The sequence below is a fragment of the Populus trichocarpa genome, chromosome 8 (assembly GCF_000002775.5).
Source record: "Populus trichocarpa isolate Nisqually-1 chromosome 8, P.trichocarpa_v4.1, whole genome shotgun sequence".
Lineage (NCBI taxonomy): Eukaryota > Viridiplantae > Streptophyta > Magnoliopsida > Malpighiales > Salicaceae > Populus > Populus trichocarpa.
In genome coordinates, this window is record NC_037292.2 from 4,273,125 (window position 1) to 4,294,262 (window position 21,138).

A 21,138-nucleotide genomic window follows, 5' to 3' on the forward strand; every position below is an offset into this window, starting at 1 on the left:
GTAGTTAGAAAAATGGATTCAGAAGGGGAAAAAGAATTGAGAGAGACAACTCTCCATCCACCAGAAGACTAACCGGTTACTTGAAGAAAAACCCATCTCACCAAATCCAATATTAAACAAACAAATTAAAGAAACTGATAGAACATAAGTTTTTCTCTGTCATATCTAGTCAATGCCTCTCTATATTTCCTTGTCTCTCCCTTCTCTTCTCTTACCATTCTACTCATGCAGACATCAAGGAGGAAGTCGCCTCTCCTCTCTTCAGTAACCATAGCCATGAAACACAGGAAGAACAACAATCTCTCTGTATTTGTTGTGGTATCCTCTATCTTTATCTTCGGAGTCTTCATGTACAATGAGGACGTGAAGTCAATTGCCGAGTTCCCATTTTCATGGCCTAAATCTCAAGAAATCCAAGAAGAGCTATCAAAAGGAACCACCCCAGTTCAAGAAACCCTCAAGAAGGACCGAGAACTCCCAGCTTCGGTTGGTTCAAGAACTTCACTGGAAGAACCTCAAGTTGATCAGGAGTTTGAAGAGAATCAAGAATCTGATAAATTGAAGTCTAGTGGATCAAAAGAAGATGAGGAAAAGATTGAATTGCCAATCATCGAAGAAGATGATGTTGATGTTGAATTGCCACCAGAAGAGTGTGATCTTTTCACAGGAGAATGGGTTTTTGACAACGAGACACGCCCTTTGTATAAAGAGGATGAATGTGAGTTCCTTACAGCACAAGTGACTTGCATGAGGAATGGAAGAAAGGATTCTTTGTACCAGAATTGGAAATGGCAACCTAGAGATTGTTCTTTGCCAAAGTAAGTACATATTTCATCAATTCCTGAATTTGCTTTACATGTGTTTTCTTGATTTTAGCTCATCTGTTTGATGGTTTTTATGTCTTCGTCTGTTTAAGGTTCAAGCCAAGGCTACTGCTAAACAAGTTAAGGAATAAGAGGCTTATGTTTGTTGGGGATTCGTTGAATAGGAATCAGTGGGAATCAATGATTTGTTTTGTTCAATCCGTAATCCCTCCTGGAAGAAAGAGTTTGAACAAGACTGGATCTTTAGCTGTGTTCAGAATCGAGGTACCTCTCCCCTGCTCCTGTTCTCTATCTGGAGACATCAAACAAATATACGGTGTTATATCATTGTCCATATTCACCTTCACTAAATCTTTTGACAAAATTTATTTAATATTTAAATACCTTTTTACTGCTATTAATGATGATTTATCATGACAATGAATCCATTAATTCATATTTGTTTCATGAAAAATAATATTTAAAATTTTTCTTGTTGTTTACTATTAAAAAATTAATCAATAAAAAATATTATTTTTCACTAAAAAATCTGATTTGATTTTTAGAAAATTTTTGATTAAAAACATTTTCTAAAAGTTGCAAAAAATTCGCAAATATCTTGTTATTTATTGATTATATCAAATTTGATTTTTAATTTTTTGATTACTATGTATTTTTTTTTTAATTTCATCCCTTATTAGAATTTAATTTAATTTGATTTTTATATCAATTTGATTTTCATTCTTTTAATTGTTACTTTTTATCTCTTATATTTTTTAATTAATTTTTTATCTATCATTTTTTGCTCCTATTTTTTATTTTTATTTATTTTATTTGAAATAATTTATGATTTTTTTTAATTTCATCATCTTTTAATATTTTTAGATTTCGTCTTAATTTTTTTATTAGTATTTATTTTATTTGAAATAATTTATAAAATTATTGTTTTTATTTTATATTTCTTCAACTTTTTTATCAATTAGATTTAGTTTTATTTTTTGTATAGCTATTTTTTATTTGAAATAATTTATAAAATTAGATTTTCCTTTCAATTCCATTCTATTTCAACTTTTTTATCCATCAAATTTGACTTCTAATTTTTTATAATTTTTTTTAAATATTGATAAGTTATTTATCAGTTTATTTTTTATATTATAGTAATATACTGAAAGTGTTTTATAATTTATTTTTTAATATTCTACTAAATATTTAAAATAATTTACTGTTTAGAAAATTATTTTTTGACAAAAATTAGAAGCACTCATCATGCATGCTTTCCTATAAAGATATCGAAGATACCAAAGAACGTGTAAAAGTGAAGATACTGCCAGTTGGCAGCGGAAATTTTCAGCTTGCTTTCATATCAAGAAAGTAAATTTGCAAAGCTTTTAAAAGTCTCGTGTCTGTATTTCTAGGTGAGTTGAAAATGATAGCGTCTCAAAGCTCCCAGATTTAACAACAATTAATTTTTTTAAATGATCATATAATTTTTTTTAAAAAAATTAATCTCCATATAACAATTTAATCTTTTGTTATCAATATTTCGAGTAAAACTGCCTGTTGGACATCTTTACATACTGTTCATGTCTGTCAAATTCATCTTTGGGATAATTGTTACAAATCACGTCTGGAACTCGATCCTTCCTTCTTATGACAGTACTATACTCATAATGCTTTGATGTTTTTTTTCCCCTCCTTCTCCGTAGGACTATAATGCAACAGTGGAGTTCTATTGGGCCCCGTTTTTGGTCGAGTCAAACTCCGACGATCCAAATATGCACAGCATCTTGAACAGAATAATCATGCCTGAATCAATTGATAAGCATGGTGTCGACTGGAAGAATGTCGACTACCTGATTTTTAACACATACATCTGGTGGATGAACACTTTCAGCATGAAAGTTCTGTAAGTTTATGTCCTTATAGATCTTGCTTTGATGATTTAGTGTTTCAACTCAAAATCATGCACGGAGTTGATTTGTTATTTGATGATATTGGGACAGACGTGGATCGTTTGATGAAGGGTCCACCGAGTATGACGAGATCGAACGGCCAGTAGCGTACAGGAGAGTTTTAAATACGTGGTCGAAGTGGGTGGAGAAAAATGTGGATCCCAATCGTACCACCGTCTTCTTCAGTAGCATGTCTCCTCTTCATATCAAGTAATGCTCATATCTGAATTTTTGTTACATACTAAATTTATTGCTGTTCGCCTTTATCTTGGCATTACTGTTGATTTTGAGGACAAAAAACAAAAAGACTGATAACTCCCAAGCCTTCACTTCAAATCCAACGTGGCTTTGATTAAAAAAATAATTTATGTTTTTTTTATTGCAAATAATAAAAAAGGCATTTTAGTTCAACCTCTACAAGTTTTCTCTAGTTGTCGATTAGTTCCAGTGGGTGGATTGTTGTACCAAATCCTCTAATTTGGCATTCGGTGATTCTCGGGTGGTTGATATGGGTCCTATGATCACTAATCATGATTTGACTAGTTAATAATTAATTAAGAAACTGCATTTATTCCATGATGGTTACTTTTCGGTTTTTCTAGTTGATCATTTTATTTTCTCTCTGCGATAACGACACCGATGGAAATGCATGGAACAGGAGCTTGGACTGGGAGAACCCGGATGGCATAAAATGTGCCAAGGAGACAGCCCCAATTCTGAATGTAAGCATGCCATTGAATGTGGGCACGGACCGTAGGCTCTTTGTGGTTGCAGCTAATATTACTGGATCGATGAAAGTGCCTGTCCATTTTCTCAACATTACTAAACTTTCCGAGTACAGAAAAGATGCACATACTTCAGTCCACACCATCCGTCAGGGCAAAATGCTAACCCCGGAGCAGCAGGCTGACCCGGAAACATATGCCGACTGTATCCACTGGTGTCTGCCCGGGTTGCCTGACACGTGGAATGAATTCATTTACACACGTATAATTTCTCGCACGTGACCCCTAGGAATTAACACGTGCAATGTTTTGTTTTCTACTTTGTAATTTCTCCTGGTTTCCTCTTTTTTTTTAGCCTCTCATAGCTTGAATTATAGGTCCGGACCGTCATCAACATTGTTCTGGAAATTTGTTCTGCTTCATTTGACAGATGTGGGAGAGGGAGATGATTAGGCATGCCAAATCCCGAGTAATTAGAGCAAAGCATGCCAAATTAAGTTTAAAAACGGACAGCTTGATAAACCCATTTGAATTGTATAATGAACATGTGGGTCGTGGGAAGAGAATAAAGAACAAATACAAACTTGTATGTGAAGTTCGAATGCATTCATGGCAACATTTTTAATCTTCCTTTTCTATGGCTGGCTTATGATTTCTCGCTGGTTGCTCGCATTTCTTTCTTGAAAAATATAAGAAATTCAGCAATAATTAGCCTCCACGGGATTGATCAGAGCAGTAAAAGAACAAATTAGCAGTCTTCATGTTTAAACCACAATTCCAAGAAAGAACGGGTGGAAAAGAAGCAACAAAGAAAGGAAAATTGTAATTTTTTTATAAAAATCAAATTTTTGTTACGATTTTACGTACAGTAAGCCAGAAGGCTTGGTCCCCCAATATGATGTATAGCATATGATTCAATCATAAAACTTTGTCATTTTTCTAATCTTGTCTTGTCCCTCGTTTTTCCCTACTGGTTAATAGTAACTTCTAATCAAAGTAAAACAAAAGCTCTTCCCTATCGCATTCTCTTTTTACTTCCATCCTGCCAGTTATAGGTTCCTGTGCTCAGCTATTCAGCAACACTAATCGAGTGCAGATCCAACTTTAATGGCTTACTTACACAACTATTTTCTTCTTGTGGTTTTCTTGATACTCCTCTTCAAGATCTTTTATGTGCAGTGAGAACATCAAGCCAGTATTAGCAGGGTCATTTTTGTTATCAAGAAGTGAACTTAAAGGAATCAGAGAGAAAGATGAGGAGGTTATATTGCCACCGAAGGACTGTGATCTTTTCACAGGGCAATGGGTTTTCGATAATGTGACTCATCCTTTGTACATAGAGGAAAAATGTGAGAAACTTGTCAGTATGTAGTATGTTTTCAAAAGGAGGTCATTTTTGTTAGTATGTTTTCGTAGATCAAGATTCAAAGCAAAATTGTTGCTTGAGAAACTTCGTACGTGGAAAGAGGCTTATGTCGTCGGAGATTCATTAAATAGGAACCAGTGGGAATCTGGTTTTGCCTGGTTCAATCTGGTGTCCCTTTGGCAAAGAAGAGCCTGAGCGATTCTGGCTCTGTATCTATTTTCAGGATCGAGGTATCTATCTCTTTCAACAAGCTTGCGTTTTCTTTCACTGGATTAGAAGTGAACGGATGATATAATTATGGCATTCTTTCCAGTGACTTCGCCTATTTAATTTAGTCAACTCTAAGCCTATCTTTTTTGTGAATAATTTTGAACCTGCAGCTAATTAATTTCTTCTTTAAATAATGTACCACCAACTAATTAATATGCACATCCATATTCAATGTTGCATTTGCATTTGCACGTGAAGGCTTATCAATTAAGAGATACAGATTTCATTCAGCTTCCATGTCTATTGAAGTCAAAGGTTGCATGTATACAATGCAATATACATAGGTCTCATGCACTTGTTTCTGTGGTTAATTAACACCCTCAGGTATGGTTGTTTGTTCCTCCTTTTGTTGATTTAGGAATATAACACGACAGTGGAGTTTTATTGGGCACCGTTCGAATAGAATTCAGATGATCCATTGAAGCACAGTGTATTAGACCGCATTAGTATGCCAGAATCAATCAAGAAGCGTGGAGACAAATGGAAAGGTGTGGACTACCTGATTTTCAACACGTAAATATGGTGGGTGAACTCCGATAATATGAAAGTTTTGTAAGTAAATCAGGCTTTTAGTCTTCTTAATTAAATGCGGAAAGAAAGTAACGAAGTTTGACATGTTTCCTATCTTGAATTTGATGGAACGCTGGAAGAAAGCAAGGAACATTCAATGAAGGTGCCACAGAATATGATGAGATAGAACGGACAGCAGCTTTCGGAAGAGTTCTGAGGACATGGGCTAAGTGGGTTGAAGAAAATGTAGATCCTAATTTAACTTCAGGCTACTTCATCAGCATGTCCCCTATGCAATTCAGGTAAGCCAAGTTCTTAAGGCTTATACTCCTTTTCTTTTCCTGGTAGTAGATATTAGTGAATTGATGTCTTCTAGTCTTTTAAACCACCTAGATACAGTGAAAGATCTGAAATGACGTTTAATATGGATGGATACATGCAAATGGAACATTAGGAGCTTGGATTGGAACAACCCTGATGGGATCAAGTATTCTTAGGAGACTATCCCAGTTCTCAACATGACCACTCCGTTGTATGTAGGTGCCGATCGCAGGCTAATTGTGATTGAAGCATATGTGACTCAATCGATGAAATTGCCTGTTTACTTGATTAACATCAGCACCCTCTCGAAGTACAGAAAAGATGCTCATTCCTCGATCTAGGCCTCTCGTCAGGGCCATCTGCTCACAAAAGAGCAGCAAACCAACCCGATGTACGCAGATTGTATCCATTGGTGTTCCCTGGTTTACCTGATACTTGGAACGAGTTCCTACACGCACCCATCATTTCTCACGCTTGACCCTTTAGCATTTTGCTTTCTCCAAAGTCTAAAAACCGGATAATAAACAAATGAAATTTTGATAGGTCTCATTTTTTTTTATTCTTACCTCGGAGGAAAGAAAATGACCACTTTGCCAAATTGGCAGTTGGCGCACATACAAAACAATTCAATCTGTTGCCTTGGGAGCAAGCAATTAGACTTTTTCATGTGAAACAATGTTCAGAAGGATTAATTGATGGCATGACAACTCCGGAACTACAGCCTTTTGTTCTTATTTTCCAGAGTAGTGAAGTGCAGTTTGGTCTCTTCAGCTGTGTTTATTAACTGACGCTCAATTACCATGTTTTCTCAATCTGGCAGTAAGCTCGATTTTGTACTAGCATTTACATTACAATCAACACTGCTGTATAATCAAATCCTTGTTGTAATATTTGTCACATATTCTGAATAAGCTATTTTGAAAGGAAAAAAAAACAGTATATCCTTGTAATCCTGCACGCTGTCAATGCATCTCAAGCCAGCAACCACAGTCCAAATCTTCCAAGACTCAGAAAACCTTATCAAATTATTGTTTTGGAAAGCGTTGTGCTGTATTTTTTAAATTTATATTTAAAAAAAAATTAAATTAATATTTTTTAATCATTTTAATTTATTGATATAAAAAAAATATTATTAAAAAAAAACACTTTAAAAAATAATATTTACTAAATTTACTGCAAGTAAGGTTCACTGCGTCACTTGTTGCTCCTAGTTGCTGCTTATTTCAATGGTTTTGGAAGAAACTTCTACATCGGGTATATTCCGTTTGGATATATATGTTTTATTTATTTTTGTGTTTTAAAAATAATTTTTTAAAAAAATATTATTTTTATTTTTTATTTGCTTTAAATTAATTTTTTTTAGTATTTTCTGATTATTTTGATGTGTTGATATCAAAAATAATTTTAAAAAAATAAAAAAAAATATTTGTTAATATTTTATCAAATAAAAAATAATTTAAAAAATAATTATAACCATACTCACATGTAAAATTTAGCACGATACCAGTAAAATATTATGCCACCACACGCCATTGAATAAGGTACCCTTTGATACAGCCATTTAAGATTTTTTTTAAAATTTCTTTTTAAAAATTCAATTTTTTTTAGTAGTTTTTTATAATCTTAATAGGAGAATGTTAAAACATACAAAAAAATCATTAATCAATTTAATATTTTTTTAAATAAAAATATCACTAATCACATTATCAAATACACTATGTCAGCATTTCAAAAAATCTGTTTAAACTGCCAGGATTAAGAAAAATATATATTGCATCTCAAGACATTATCTTATTTATTATAATGAATATGTTCATACGAGGCTATATTGTTTTTTAAAAGGCCAAGACTCGAATAGAAAATATAAAAATTATTCCAAGCCAGATTTACCCGTGTAGTTTATCTCCATCAACCTGAAGTGACAAATGGGGACAGAGGTTCCTGTCGGGGGACCACTTCTTGAATGCGACACCATCCCCTGTAACTTTTGTGGGGACGTCAAAGAATTGTTGAAATTTTCGTATATTAACGGGGGAAAATCCTGTGATTTTGTAAGCTAAAATATAATTTTATTAAATCCCTAAGCTTCACACATTGGAAATTTGGAATCACCAATCACGGGATCGCATACCTATCTTTTTAGTCCTCAAATTCAAGTCAACATAGAAAAAGTCATCAGAAAAGCAAAAACAATCCACGTGTTGATGAGCTTAGTGAGAAAACCTCAGATCAACTTCTTAAATTGGACAAATCAGTGAGTTTTATGTTTATTAACCAATGAATCGTGTGCCAGTATATTGTTTCACTCTTCACAGCAACTTGAAAGGAAACAAGACTGTCATTTCTATGGCCACCGCCATTGATTGTCTTTTTATGGAACTGAAGTGAGATCATTTTCAGAGAAGACACCATGAAGGATGGAGGTGGCCTTAGAAGCCAGAGCTGTAATTACCCCTCAATCTTGGTATTTTTTACTTTCTCTATCGTTGCGTGTGTTCTTTTCAATGAAAATTTTGTGGCACTCCCATATCCAAGATTCAAAGGGATCTTGGAGGAGTACCCAGCAGTTCAAGAAAATAGCAATATTGATGATGTTAGGCCCTCAGCAAAGGGTACTAAAGAAAATGTAAATATGGAGCTGGTTTCTGTTGAAGGAGATCATGAAGATGAAGAAGTGGTGTTGCCACGGAAAGAGTGTGATATCTTCCTAGGAGAGTGGGTTCTTGATAAGTTGACTCATCCTCTATATAAAGAAGAAGACTGTGAGTTCCTGACTGATTCAGTGACTTGCATAAAAAATGGAAGGAAGGATTCAATGTATCAAAATTGGAGATGGCAGCCCAGAGATTGCTCTTTGCCCAAGTAAGTACTCTCTTTACTTTCCTGATCAGCTCAGTTTCTAGTCTCTTCTAATTAGTAAATGATTGTATATATATGGTTTCTACTTTGGTCTAACTCAGGTTCAAAGCAACGTTGTTGCTGGAGAAACTTAGAGGGAAGAGGCTTATGTTTGTAGGAGATTCATTGAATCGTCAGCAATGGGAATCCATGATTTGTCTGGTCCAATCTGTGATTCCTCTAGACAAGAAGAGTTTGTCAAGCAGCTCAAGTTTTCTCAGTGTCTTCAAAATTGAGGTATCTCTTTACTCCCTCAAATTAAGATCACTTTTCATACCTAGAATAAATCACATCGACACAGATTTAGCTTTTGCTTTGTAATCCCTCAAATTAATGTGTAGAATGGCAGTAAAGGTGGTGAATTATGCCATTTATTAATCAAGTGGAGAATTTATCATCATTATATGATTTGATTCATCTGTAAATTTGAAGGACTACAACGCTACCATAGAGTTTTACTGGGCTCCTTTTTTGGTCGAGTCCAATTCGGATGCTGTATCAAATAGGAATGGCCAATCGGACCGCGTTATCATGCCCGAATCAATCTCAAAACATGGAGATGACTGGAAGAATGTCGATTACCTTATATTCAACACTTATATTTGGTGGATGACGTCTATTTATTCAAAAGTATTGTAAGTATCAAGTCTTTTTTTTTTCCCCTTTCAATCCAGCTTCTGTGCATATTTAATCAATAGTTTTAGCATAACCAAGAGGTTGATTCCCTTCTTGTGGAGTTATGGAAAAGGCGAGGAGGATCATTTGTTGAAGGCCCCATAGAGTATGATGAAGTTGAGTTGCCAATAGCATATGAGAGAGTTTTGAGGACGTGGGCCAAATGGGTGGAGGAAAATGTTGATCCCAAGCATTCCTCTGTTTTCTTCAGCAGCATGTCTCCTACCCATGCCAGGTGCAGCAATCTAACTCAGAGTCCTTGTTTTGGCACCAGATTGTTGTTCATTTCATACGTTTTGTGTTCTTTCTTCTTACTTTTTTCATCCATAATGCATCTTGCCCCTGCCAATTGCAATTTTCTTCTTGACTGCGTTTATGGATGCATTAGGCACTAAAATTTTATATGTTAGAATGATTTCAGTTTTAAGCTGACAATGTGCACGGAAAATGCAATAGGAACCTGGACTGGGACAATCCTGATGGGATTAAGTGTTCTAATGAAACTAAACCGATCCTAAACAAGTCCAAGCCATTCGATGTGGGAACGAACCGACAACTTTTTGCGATCGCAGTGAATGTGACTCGTTCAATGAAAGTACCAGTCAACTTCCTCAATGTAACCACACTGTCTGAATATCGGAAAGATGCACACACGTCCATTTACACAGCTATTGAAGGCAAGTTACTCTCGCCGGAGGAAAAGTCTGACCCACTCAAGTATGCCGATTGTTTGCACTGGTGTCTGCCTGGACTTCCTGATACATGGAATGAGCTGCTCTACACATATATCATCTCTCGTACTTGACTCCAACAGATTACATTCTGGTTTTTTCTTTGGTAATTTAATTTAATTGATTCTTAATGAAAGCATATAATTGCTATATAACCTCTGCAGTTTGATTATTTGTTGATGTTGAGTTAATATTAAAGGTAAAGATGTAATGAAATTGAAACAGCGCAATCAATATATGCTCGTGTGTATAACCCTTCGATTAAAAACATTTCTCGTTCCTCGTGAACTTTAGTTGAAATCGAAAAGGTGATTAATAAAAATGAGTGACACCTCAACTAAATGGAATTTATTGAGGTATAAAGATGTCATGCCATCCACTCTTAGCTGGTGATAAAGGCATCTTGTGAAGTATGAAATAATTATTATTTCCTTGTCTCTACAAAACAAATAACTTCAGTACTTGATTCATTTCTAAAAAAGTGTTCACTGATAATGTTAATACAGGATAATCTACAAGCTCATACGCTACAAAATCTTGGGGTCGTTGCAAATTTCGTAATTCATCTAAAAAATTCACAATTATCTATCAGAGTCTTCCTAATTAAGGCAGTTGTTGAAAGACCAGATTGCATACATTTTTTAAGAAAACTTGGAAACTTCAATGAACGTGAATAATATTGGAAATGCAAAACATTTCTCCATTAATTAGGGGTATGATACATAACATATATATGTTAATTACAGCTATTAAAGTAGATATACTAAACATTGATCACATTACTTTTGCACTTCTTTAGTTTCATCTCCATATCATTCATTCACAACTCAAGGCTTCAAATCCAATTGGAAACAGCCGCAATGAAGCATGTCAGTGGCAACCTGAAATATTGCCGTTCAATATCCATATTAATCGTTTCAGTAATTTTTTTGTTTTCTTTCCTTGCTTGCTATGTGTTCAAGGAGCATGTATACTTCAACTTGTTTTCATTCGATCGGAAAGGGCCAGCAGTTAAAGAAACTCCGAAGAATGTCAACAATGATCATAAAGTTGAAGCAGAAAGTGATCAAGATGTGAATTCATCAGTCCCTAACAGAAAAGCTGAAAAAACTATAGAACCATTAGAAAGTTGTGACATTTTCACAGGAGAATGGGTTTTTGATAACATAACACGTCCTTTATACAAAGAAGATGAATGTGCGTTTCTCAGAGGGGGTTACCTGCATGAAAAATGGGAAGCAGGATTCCACGTACCAGAATTGGAGATGGCAACCGAGAGATTGTTCTTTTCCCAAGTAAGGAAACATTTTTCTTTCTGTATATCATCTCATCGTTTTTTACTAGTATTCATGTATTCTTTGAGGCCTTTTGTTTTGTTTTGTTACTCGTTCATGTATCATCATCATGACACCAAAGGTATTAACAGGAATTGTCTCCCGGTCATAATTGCCACCCCATGTTCGCTTTCCTGGGAAAGATGCTAATTATTTTTATGCACCTCTGATCAGGTTCAGTGCAGAATTGTTGCTGGAAAAACTTGGAGGAAAGCGGCTTATGTTTGTTGGAGATTCAATAAATCTAAATCAGTGGGTATCACTATCTTGCTTGATCCAATCTGCCATTCCACCAGCCAAGAAGAGATTGAGATATTCGGACTATATCCAGGCCTTTATAATAGAGGTAATGATTAAAACGCAAATACCTACTTCCATTGGCAAGTCTTTTCATTTGCATGCAAAGAAGCCTGAAACCAAGAAAATCAATTTAATTGGGAAAACAAAGGAACATAACTTTTGTTGAGACAGAAAGTCAAGAATTACTAAATTACTCTGATTACTCTGCTGTTTTAATTATCTTTTTTCAGGAATGCAATGCATCCATTGAATTTTACCGGGCTCCATTTCTGGTTGAGTCCAATTCAGACCCTCCAATGTCAAGGGACGGGAAAAGGGACCCCATAATCATGGCTGGATCAATTTCAAAGAGCACTGGTGATAATTGGAAGCGGATAGACTATCTCATTTTTATACCTATATATGGTGGATGAGGTATCCCACCATGAAAGTATTGTAAGTACTAAGTTCAACCGTGTTTCCAATTCTCCATCTCTCTCTTTTAGATAAGAGTAATTTTCATCAGTTAATTTTACACTTGTGATTTGATGAAAAAGGCAAGGCGCCAACAATATTTATGATGAAATTGATCGGCATATAGCATTTGAGAGAGCTTTGAGGACATGCGCCAAATGGGTTGAGGAAAATATTGATCCTGATCGAACGAAAATCTTCTTCAATAGCATGGCTCCTCAACATGTCTGGTAATTTATTTTATGTATTGAGCGAACTTGATATCTTGTGTAGTCATCTTCTATCAATCAACAATAACTTCTTTATAAAAAGTATGGAATAAATTGTTTCTGCTCTTCAACAATTACGGATACACTGTCACTGTAGCCATCCACAAAACCTAGCTCACTTCATTTTCTATGGTGCTCGTGGGAGCAAGTTACTCTCTCCAGAACAAAAGTCTAACCCAGCCATGCACGCAGATTGTGTTCATTGGTGTCTCCCGGGAGTGCGTGACGCATGGACTGAATTATTGTACACATATATTGCTTTCCTCTCTTGAGCGACATCAGTTCCTTTTTCCTCCTACAGGTTTTTTTTTTTTCCTGTTATCTTCGTGTAATGTACAAGGTGTGTTACGGATTCAGTTCTCTTAGGAGAAGTAGATTAGAAATTGTCGAAATCAACTTTGTTATTACAATTTAATTTAGAAGAGCACATTCATGATCTGTTTGACAATTAAAAAGAGGCAAACTTTCAATTGATTTCCGGAGGAAAGAGGGCATTTTTTCAACTGCCCAGCTCATGAAATTTGGTAAGCAATTGATGTGACAAAGTAGCATAGAACCGCAATGAAATTGAATTTAACCAAGCATGTAATATTATGTCATCATATTCTAGACTGGTAAAAAAAATACAATGAAAAATCCCAGTTATAAGTAAAATCTCGACGGCTTATCATTTCACATCATCACATTCATGATTGGATTTTATTTTTATATAAATGTATATATCTAATCAACGCTTGAAGAAGAAGAAGACAAAAGTGTTCTAAAATTGAAGACATCCCAACATTTTTTATGGTCGTTCCTAAAACACTTTTGTCTCAAGGGAACCTATGAGAATGGGGAAAATGTAAAACGAGCCATTTAGAAAGCTTAATCCGACAGAAAAGTTATGAGGAATCTTTAATAATAATAATAATAATAATAATGTGGGCTTCTTTAAAGTAGATTTGTTGATGGGCAGGCTCACAAAGTACATCTATAATGGACCTGAAAGCATTTTGGATCATTGGGCCTACTAAAAAGAGATCTTATCGATAACCTTAGACATTCCCGAAAGTTCTACTAGAGCACACTCTCGGAGGCTGCTGCTAATCAAAAACCATCTTATTAAAAATCTCTGAAAACTGGAACCTTTAAAGCGCTGGCATAGAGATGCTGCCCGAGACAACTTGCTGCTTCATTGGCTGATCCAACCTCATGTTTTCGATCTCAAGTTTGTCCGAGGCTCTTGTTTTTTCTTAAATTTCTAGCTTGATAGCAGGCTTATTGGATATATTATTGGACTGCGAATCTAGGACAATCGATCCCTCCTTTAATCTACCTCGTTCTTAACACGAGTTGGATTTGATCTCAGATTGCTTAAGCTTTAAATTCTCAGATGGTCACATGTCCCGCACATTCTTTCTTCAAGGAGAATCTGTCGGGTTTTTTTTTTCTTTTAATATTGCACGATGAGAAAAATCCAAAACTTTAAATAGTTAATCATGACGCTCCCATGCGTAGACTTTAAGAGTTCTGAAGATTGGATAGGAAATACTCTACGCCCAAAATTATAACGTTGGCACGTGATATTGCTGCGTCGGCATTCTGGTAAATATGCTTGCCTTGCCTTGAATTGATTGCTATTTGCTAATTGCTAATTGCTAATTGCCTCACTGTGAGGTTGCTAGTGCTAGTTCCAAAGGATGCTATTAGAAGGGCAGCAATGAGACTGTCTGGGCCTGAATATTTTAATTAATCAAATAAATCTCATATCCATCAAAACAAAACCATAATGAGATAAGTAGCTTGTCTGCACCAAGGAGTTGCATCTCTATGATTTCAAGGAAGAAAAGGGTTTTTAATCTAGAGTAGTCAGTAGTAGTGCCCTGCGAGTAGCTGTCATGGCAAATTATATTCATTAGTCAATAATCACGAGAGTTGCTAGGAGCACAGCTTTGGTAGGTAAGGACATGAGACGTTCGATTTGACATTTATACAAATAGCATAACACATAAAGTATTGAGATTGACGCGTGAGCAATCGAGTTTATACGGACCATATAATCATTAGTAGAATCACAGCGTATGCAGTAGCCAAACACTTTAAACTTCAAAAGGATTTTTCATTTTAATTAACAATATTTCAAGATATTCTTATTTATATCTATTACAAAGTATTTAACAAGATTCTTTAGGTACAGTGGCATGCCAAAAGGGGAAGACTCGAATTAAATTAATGATCACAGGTCAGAGAAAGCAGTTCTACAGAAAGCTTAAGAGATTCTAGCTAACAGGAGGGCACATGGGAATTTCATGCATTAAAAGTAAAAGATAGAAACAAGCTTGTGAAAAAAAACAAGAGATTTACTGTGTGTTTGATAATGTACTGTAGAGTATTTTTTAAAAGTATTTTTAAATTTAAAATGAATCAAAAATAATTTTTTTATTTTTAACATTAAAACCATTAAAAACATCTAAAAAAACAACAATTTAATATTTCTTCTAATTATATATATTAAAACCTGAACAACTTGCTAAAATCAGGTTCAAGTGGAACACGGCAGGTCTTGCTTTCTCTCATCAATCAAAAATATATTTAGAATTAGTCAACACACGATTTCTTCCCCTTATAATTTTAATGGTGTTCGTTGGTTTGGAGGAACTGTGGAAAGACAAAGCTGCATCAATTTTATGGGCAAGGCTTGCCATTATTAAAGGAACGTGGATGCTAGCTAGCATTGCTACTAATAATCAAATAACTATATTTCCATTATGTATAAAAAAATTGTACATATCTTCACAGCACTAATAACTTATCATAAACGGGAAGACTAATGGTTGAAAAAAGAATAAGAAGGAAAACTAATGATACCGACATTAGTTTTTTTGCTCTTTTTTTTATTATTCTTTTTCAGCACTCTTTCATAATTCGTAGCGTATATAATTGGCCCCAAGGCAAACCCAGTTCCTCTAAACAGTCACGATGAAGCAGGGAAAATTTGGCAATCTGAAACTCCAACACTCTAAACTCGTATCAAGTACTGTAGCAATATTCTTGATCTCTCTCCTTCCTTGCTTTGTTTTCAGTGAGCACACAGATTCGGGATCAATCCCGTCCCACTTAAAGAGTGACAAGAGTCATCATCGAACTGAAAGAAAACAAGAAGACAAAGAAGTGTTTGTGTCAACCAAACAAGTGGAAAAGCTTCGATCGGAACCGAAGGATTCTTGTGATATATTCACAGGAAAATGGGTTTTTGATAACAAAACACATCCTTTGTACAGGGAGGATGAATGTCCTTATATCCAACAATGGATTTCATGCACAAAGAATGGAAGGCCGGATTCCATGTACCAGAGTTGGAGGTGGCAGCCAAAAGGTTGTTCTTTACCAAAGTAAGTATATTTATTTCTTTGTTAATTATAACTTATAAAGTATCATGATCAATATGAATTCATTAATTGTTTGTAGTTTATTCTATTAGTTATTCGTAATTGATACTCTTTAAGGAATGCTGCTGTTAATAAATAAATATGTAATATATTTTTTTTACGGGGGATGAAGGTTCAACGCAAAATTGTTCCTCGAGAAACTTAGAGGGAAAAGGCTTATGTTTGTTGGAGATTCGATACATCAAAATCAGTGGATGTCCCTGGTTTGTTTGGTTCAATCCGCCATTTCACCTGGCAAGAAGAGGACGACCTTTTCCACCTATAGCAACCGTTTCATCATTGAGGTAACACATACGTACATTATCGACCTACTTAAGCTTTTCTTTTTACTATATATTCATTGCCTTGGGACGAAAAAAGAAGAAGACGACGAGGACGACGAGGATAAGAGATAGAAATCAAGGGGGGAAGGAATTCAGGAGTGTAAGTTTTTCCATGAGGCAGTAATTAAGTAAGGGATTTACTGGCAATTACAGCATGATTTTTGTTTTCTTGATCAGGAGTACAATGCTACCATTGAATCTTACTGGGCTCCGTTTCTAGTAAAGTCGAACGGAGACCCTCCAAAAATGAGGAACGGAGCATCGAACATTTCAATAATTTCTGATTCAATTTCGGAGAAGGGACAGAAGACTTGGAAGAGTACAGACTATCTCATCTTTGACACGTACGCCTGGTGGATCAAGCATCCCACTGTGAGACTGATGTAAGGACTATATTATGCTATATATATATGTATGTGTACTCAAGAATAATTAATTCTTGAAGTCTCCATTTTTTAGATAAGAGTAATCTCGATCATAACAGAGAGCAAGCTAACTCTTTACCTGTGTAATCGATGACAAAGACGAGGACCATTTGACGAGAGGGCCAAGGAGTATGATGTAATCGAAGCACATGTAGCGTATGAAATATCGTTAAGGACATGGGCCAAGTGGGTTGACGAGCAAGTTGATCCTAGTCGTACCGAAGTTTTCTTCAACAGCATGGCTCCTCTACATGTCAGGTAAATAACAAGGAATTCCCTTTTTTTTATGGTTCAATACCTAGACGTATTTTATATTAGTTTAAACATTAATCTTAATTATTTTTTCCCTCAAATTATTTTAAAAAAAAGAAGAAGACTTCTATATCAGCCCAGTTTATTCAAGGGATAAATTCTCTCGAACCTTACGTTCAAATTCAAAAGGTAAACGAAGAAATTAAATCTCTTTAATCACCAACCTATCTTTGAAATTTTGTTTTGTATATCATTTATTTTAAATAAATACAAAATAGTTTTATTACTTTAATAATAATAAAAAAAGATATGATAATTCTTTCAACGCATGCAACGCACGTGATCAATATATAACCCACCTTGAAATTTTTAAAATTAGAAGTATTAACTTAAAAATTCATCAAAAATATAAGATTAAATTATAATCCACTCTTGGCCTAGTTTAAAAAAAAAATAGTGTCCTTAATTTGTTTGTCGGTTGTTTAATATTTACCTTATCAGCAAGAATAATATAAAATTATAGCCTTCCGTACAATTGACTAAATATAAAAATACACGATTAAAGTCAATAACTTTTAATCGACATGTGAAAGAATTAAAATTTCAATTAAAATAATTATACATGTACTAGAAATGATGTTTTCCTATTGAAATTGCATAATTGTAATTTAATATTTTTATTATTTTACATTTATCCTATTTATCATCTTTTTTTATCATTATTTTTTTGTAATATTTTTTTAGTTTTCTTTTTTTTCTTTAAAGCTTTTTTTTGAAAAAAAAATTATTTTTTATTTTTTGCACTTCGAATATTTATCACTCTACACTTGGCATATTTATGTTATTCTTTTTGTTCTTATCCTTTTTTTTTGTAATTTGTGTTAATTTTTTTTCTTAACACTTTTTGTTTTTGAAAAATCATTATACAAAAAGCTAAGAAAATGATGCTTCAATATAGCAATTACAATATTATTCCATTCTTCTATCGTATTAAAATTAGTTTGAGATCTTATATGTTTTTATTAACACTTATGATTTTTACTATATTTTATTATATGTAAGCATCGACTTTTTAATTCATAATTATAATTTTTACTCGATGTCAAAAAATATGTTAATAACATCTACACATTAATTTTTTTTGTTAAAAAAATTATTCGACTTGTGGAGAGACGAATTGAATAAATGCGTTAACACTTTATTTTTTGTATTTATTGGCATAGATGGTTCTTGATATATTTAACTAAATGCATGCATAGAATTTTTTATATAATAATTATATTTTAAAAAATATTAAAAAATTTACATATTTATTTTTATTCTTGCAAAAAAAATTATCCAACTCCAGCGAATCATAATCTATATGGAGTCTAATCAATTCATGATATTCTTGGAACGTGAATTTTTAAAGATATCTGCATTCTTTCTCCATGTTAATTCCAGTCATAGAGAATAAAATCTTAACCTTGAAAAAAAAATTCATACTCTCTAAATTTGATTCCTGTTGTCTGAAAATTAATTAAAATCCTCTCACTGTCGGTTCATACCTCTAAATTGATTCTTACGTACTTCCAAAATATGTATCATTATCCATTGAGTTTTAAACTCTAATTTCTGATATTGATAAAACTTGAAATCAAGTCTTGTTCTTGAAAATCAGTTCTTAACCTTTGAACTTGAAATCTTATCATTTGAAATTTAATCCCAACCACATTAAATCAATTAAAATATACCTTGAAATCAACTCCTATCATCCAATTGCTAATTCCTATCCTTTGAAAATCAACTTATATCCTCAAAATCTGAATTCCCACCTTATGAAATTGATTCCCATCACAGGTATTAACAATGTAGAAATTTAATGACAGCCTTTTTAACCTATAAAATTCGATTTCATCCGATATCAGTTCTTTTAATATTAATTTGTACATACCATCTAAAATTAATTTCTAGTCTGTCTATAAAATTTAATTTGACTCAGAAAACTATATTTGTATCATTTAAAATTGATTTATACTAATTGATAATAACTTACAGTCCCTTCAATATCAATTTTTTACATTGAAGTTGAATTCTACCTTATGAATTATGGTGTAAAATTGATTTCAGTCTTTTCAAAATCATATCCCATCCTCTAAATATGGATTTCTACCCCCTCTAATTGAATTGCTACCTTCTTTGTAATCGACCCATACCCTTTAAACGTTAATTTCTATCTTTCCGATGACCCACTAGTGATTTTATTCTTCTGATAACCCACCAATGAAAATTATTATCCTCTGAAATTGATTAATAACCTTTAAGAATGGATCCCTGCCATCTAAAATTCAATCACACTCTTACAACATCAATTTTTATCGCCTGAAATTGATTCATATATATCACCTAAACGTATAAGCATATCCCTTGATAGAGATTTATAATTCATTGTTTATACACACACACACACACACACATGCACGGGCTTTCGTGGTCCACAGCACAACGAAAGGGAAAAAGCAAAAATAAGTTTACTGTTCCTTTCAGCAACAGCATAATAATAACATGGATTGGAAATGGAATATCTTGATGGGGACTGTAACTCTTGAAGTTGATTAATTAGAAAGATTGGCGATGGCGGATTACAACTTACAAGTGAATGCAATGCGTTACAGGGCCTTGGACTGGAACAACGCAGATGCGGTTATGTGTGAGAAAGAGACTACTCCAATTCTGAACATGTCCATACCATTGGAGGGTAGCAATGACCATCGATATTTTGCAATAGCAGAAAAGGTGATCCATTCAATGAAATTTCCAATCAAGTTTCTCAATATAACCACCCTCTCCGAGTATAGAAAAGATGCACATCCTTCTATTTATAACAAGGTGCCCTCACCGGAGCAGAAAGCAAATCCAGCCAAGTATTCCGACTGTGTTCACTGGTGTGTCCCTGGGCTGCCTGATACATGGAATGAGCTGCTCTACGCATACATCACCAACCAATATTGATTTCTATGCCGTTTTCTTCTATACTAGTATTGGTGTTTCCATGAATTCTTGTTCATCATCATCATCACCTAATTATATAGTTGGCAGCTCATTAAAATGAGGAATTAAATTGCCTTTTATTTGAATATCCTGAAGCAAATGTGAACGGTGTATCTCTTAAGGGTATTGCTAAATTCACTATGAAATTTAATATTTTCACTGCTTGCTCTTCAAGATGGACTAGCGTGGCCTCTTCAAATCAACACTAATCTGGAATATTGTAAACATTAACGGAGAGAGTATATTGGCTATTTTAAAGAATAAGCAGTGATAATGACAAAACTGTCGTTGCATTTAGCAGCACCCCTCTGGCCCTCTCTTAATAATAATATATCTAGAATCTAGAATGTGTAGCATTTTGATGTTATTGCCGTAATTAATATCAATATCCTTTTATTTTATACTTATTTTGTTAATATGCTTGAAAAGTTTCGTTTGCCAAAGTTTTCATAGATTCCATAGCTGTGCAAACGGGGGATTTTCTAGTCGGGCTGCCAAGCATCACATCACCTGATTTGAATTTCGGCGTAAAAGACAACGCCCTCTGAAAATAGGGGGATTTTCTAGTCGGGCTGCCAAGCATCTTATCACCTGATTTGAATTTCGGCAGTAAAAGACAACGCCCTGAAATTAGGGGGATTTTTTAGTCGGGCTCCCAAAAATCATATTATCTAATTTGAATTTCGGCCTGCGACGCGCTAAGCGCCTCACCTGCACAAGAACGTTGAGAGCTTTTCGTTTTTGGGTCTGTGACACATCGAGTCCAAGCATTAGAGAATACTATGGGTTTTTTATTTTGGGCTTTCATCATGAACTTATCGAGGTTTTTTGGATTTGGGCCTCTGACACAATTTGTATGGTTCAATCTGCCATTCCTCCTGGCATGAAGTGCTTGGACTATTCAATTTCAGGCTATATCACTGCTTTCAAAATTGAGGTTCTCTCTGCTTCATACTAGGCGTACTCGGAAAGAAAGAAGAACGATAAAATTGAATGAATAACATTGTGAGCATACTGCAAAAACTATTCAGCTGTTCACAAGTCCCAAGTTTTTTCTACCAGCAACCAAG

General features: G+C 34.3%; 3 protein-coding genes and 2 pseudogenes across 3 annotated transcripts; all 5 read left to right on the plus strand.

Moving 5' to 3' along the window:
- LOC7494503 (xylan O-acetyltransferase 1) lies at positions 1–4,075 on the plus strand. Its single transcript, XM_002311195.4, has 5 exons — positions 1–818; positions 917–1,088; positions 2,510–2,709; positions 2,807–2,965; positions 3,414–4,075. The coding sequence occupies exons 1-5, from the start codon at positions 226–228 to the stop codon at positions 3,760–3,762; spliced, it is 1,473 nt and encodes a 490-aa protein (XP_002311231.2). The 5' UTR covers positions 1–225; the 3' UTR covers positions 3,763–4,075.
- Positions 4,076–4,228: 153 nt separating this feature from the next.
- On the plus strand, positions 4,229–6,875 carry LOC112328508 (xylan O-acetyltransferase 1-like; annotated as a pseudogene).
- Positions 6,876–8,098: 1,223 nt separating this feature from the next.
- On the plus strand, positions 8,099–10,423 carry LOC7494505 (xylan O-acetyltransferase 1). Its single transcript, XM_002311196.4, has 5 exons — positions 8,099–8,809; positions 8,908–9,082; positions 9,278–9,480; positions 9,594–9,755; positions 9,977–10,423. The coding sequence occupies exons 1-5, from the start codon at positions 8,358–8,360 to the stop codon at positions 10,323–10,325; spliced, it is 1,341 nt and encodes a 446-aa protein (XP_002311232.3). The 5' UTR covers positions 8,099–8,357; the 3' UTR covers positions 10,326–10,423.
- A 133-nt stretch (positions 10,424–10,556) lies between these two features.
- On the plus strand, positions 10,557–13,081 carry LOC7494506 (protein trichome birefringence-like 30; annotated as a pseudogene).
- A 2,384-nt stretch (positions 13,082–15,465) lies between these two features.
- On the plus strand, positions 15,466–20,242 carry LOC7494507 (protein trichome birefringence-like 30). The gene is made up of 5 exons (XM_002311198.4): positions 15,466–15,981; positions 16,151–16,322; positions 16,539–16,744; positions 16,886–17,044; positions 19,693–20,242. The coding sequence occupies exons 1-5, from the start codon at positions 15,569–15,571 to the stop codon at positions 20,027–20,029; spliced, it is 1,287 nt and encodes a 428-aa protein (XP_002311234.4). The 5' UTR covers positions 15,466–15,568; the 3' UTR covers positions 20,030–20,242.
- The last annotated feature ends 896 nt before the right edge of the window (positions 20,243–21,138 follow it).

What these genes read in the sequence shown, in the direction of transcription:
- LOC7494503 (XM_002311195.4), top strand. Translation starts at nt 226, where the DNA reads ATGCAGACATCAAGGAGGAAGTCGCCTCTCCTCTCTTCAGTAACCATA. An exon ending in AGAGATTGTTCTTTGCCAAA is followed by an intron (nt 819 to 916) that starts GTAAGTACATAT and finishes CGTCTGTTTAAG; the next exon opens with GTTCAAGCCAAGGCTACTGC. An exon ending in TAGCTGTGTTCAGAATCGAG is followed by an intron (nt 1,089 to 2,509) that starts GTACCTCTCCCC and finishes CCTTCTCCGTAG; the next exon opens with GACTATAATGCAACAGTGGA.
- LOC7494505 (XM_002311196.4), top strand. Translation starts at nt 8,358, where the DNA reads ATGAAGGATGGAGGTGGCCTTAGAAGCCAGAGCTGTAATTACCCCTCA. An exon ending in TCTATTTATTCAAAAGTATT is followed by an intron (nt 9,481 to 9,593) that starts GTAAGTATCAAG and finishes GTTATGGAAAAG; the next exon opens with GCGAGGAGGATCATTTGTTG. An exon ending in ATGTCTCCTACCCATGCCAG is followed by an intron (nt 9,756 to 9,976) that starts GTGCAGCAATCT and finishes AAAATGCAATAG; the next exon opens with GAACCTGGACTGGGACAATC.
- LOC7494507 (XM_002311198.4), top strand. Translation starts at nt 15,569, where the DNA reads ATGAAGCAGGGAAAATTTGGCAATCTGAAACTCCAACACTCTAAACTC. An exon ending in AAAGGTTGTTCTTTACCAAA is followed by an intron (nt 15,982 to 16,150) that starts GTAAGTATATTT and finishes CGGGGGATGAAG; the next exon opens with GTTCAACGCAAAATTGTTCC. An exon ending in GCAACCGTTTCATCATTGAG is followed by an intron (nt 16,323 to 16,538) that starts GTAACACATACG and finishes TTTCTTGATCAG; the next exon opens with GAGTACAATGCTACCATTGA.